This window comes from Myotis davidii, unplaced genomic scaffold, assembly GCF_000327345.1.
Source record: "Myotis davidii unplaced genomic scaffold, ASM32734v1 scaffold161, whole genome shotgun sequence".
NCBI lineage: Eukaryota > Metazoa > Chordata > Mammalia > Chiroptera > Vespertilionidae > Myotis > Myotis davidii.
This window is the reverse complement of record NW_006291567.1, coordinates 1,024,742-1,026,115: the sequence shown is the minus strand read 5'-3', so window position 1 is coordinate 1,026,115 and position 1,374 is coordinate 1,024,742. Positions and strand designations below refer to the sequence as shown.

The window sequence follows — 1,374 nt, the reverse complement described above, 5'->3', positions numbered from 1 at the left end:
AGGCTGTGCTATGTGCCTTTTCAATACCCTTCAAAACACACACACACACACACACACACACACACACACTCCTTTCCTCAGAAGCTTCGTTGTAGATGCGGCTTTTTATACTTTATGAAAGCTTTCTCTGCTAGGTAGAATAGCAACTGTTAGGATGCAATCTGAGAAAAATAGCAAAGTGAACTCACTTGAATTTCTTATGTATACTTCCAGGGTCAGATATTTGAAGCTTACAATATGGCAGCTTTGTGGAAATTACCTTGTATTTTCATCTGTGAAAATAACCGCTATGGGATGGGAACGTCTGTTGAGAGAGCAGCAGCCAGCACTGATTACTACAAGAGAGGCGACTTCATTCCTGGGCTGAGGGTAAGGACACCTTCATGGCTCGCTGCCTCTGTGTGTGTACTTGACAGTTTCAGACAAATTGAAGAGTTGTATTTTCGGGTTTTTTTTTTAATCCTCACCTGAGGATATTTTTCCCATTGATTTTTTTAGAGAGAGTGGAAGGGACAGAGGAGCAGGAAAGAAACAGCAATGGGAGAGAGACACATCAATTGGTTGCCTCCAGCATGCACCTCACAGGCAGGAGGAGATCAAACCTGCAACCCTTAAGATCTGTGCGCTGGTGCTCTAACCACTGAGCAAACTACCCAGGGCAAGAGTTCTATTTTCTTAATGCAGGAACAGCTCACGTAGAGTTAAAATGCTGTTAGGCAGTTTGATTTATACTCTGCCCCTTTGCCATGTATTCACAGGTAGATGGAATGGATGTCCTATGTGTCCGGGAGGCAACAAAGTTTGCAGCTGCCCATTGTAGGGCTGGAAAGGTAAGACTTTATCTGAGGCCTCTGGGCTAGAGATTGCTAGTGATGTTTATCTGTTTTAAAGTTAAAAGATTGCCTCCCCCATGTCTGTCATAGGTATGCAGGGGTAGCTACTGACTGAGGCGCATAAGATAGAAGTAGAGTCCAGTCAAGTGAATCACATCCCTTTATAAATGGTGTTGTCTTGGTAGCTTACCTCCTTGGGAAGCATTCCACATTGCTCCCATTTGGGGTAAATCTTCCAGGGCTTCCTCAGCGTTTTGTCTCTATCTTCATTGTGACACTTTATCTAGTTTGCCTTTTGGTTTGGTTAATTATGTGCCTCCAACCCCCCATTAACTATAAGCTGGAGTGAACAGATTAGGGACCCCCGCAATGCTCAGCAGAGAACTTTGCTTATATAATAGACATTCAGTATAAGTTTGTCTTCTATAAATTAAATATTATGGTTGACGTATGTAATCTTGGTCTTGCTGTTTCAGTCCTAAGAATCTTGACTTTTCAGTTACGCAATGGAGAGGACAGTGAGGTTGGCCTGACGAGGAAT

The 1,374-nt window shown here is 43.1% G+C and overlaps 1 protein-coding gene across 1 annotated transcript in view; it reads left to right on the top strand.

Moving 5' to 3' along the window:
• Positions 1-1,374, top strand: part of PDHA1 (pyruvate dehydrogenase (lipoamide) alpha 1) — a gene marked incomplete at its 5' end in the record, with an annotated part of 9,462 nt that overhangs the window by 4,155 nt on the left and 3,933 nt on the right. The window contains 2 exons of the mRNA XM_006765135.2: positions 214-369; positions 759-830. Coding sequence (XP_006765198.1) covers positions 214-369; positions 759-830 — 228 coding nt within the window. The remainder of the gene's footprint in view (positions 1-213; positions 370-758; positions 831-1,374) is intronic.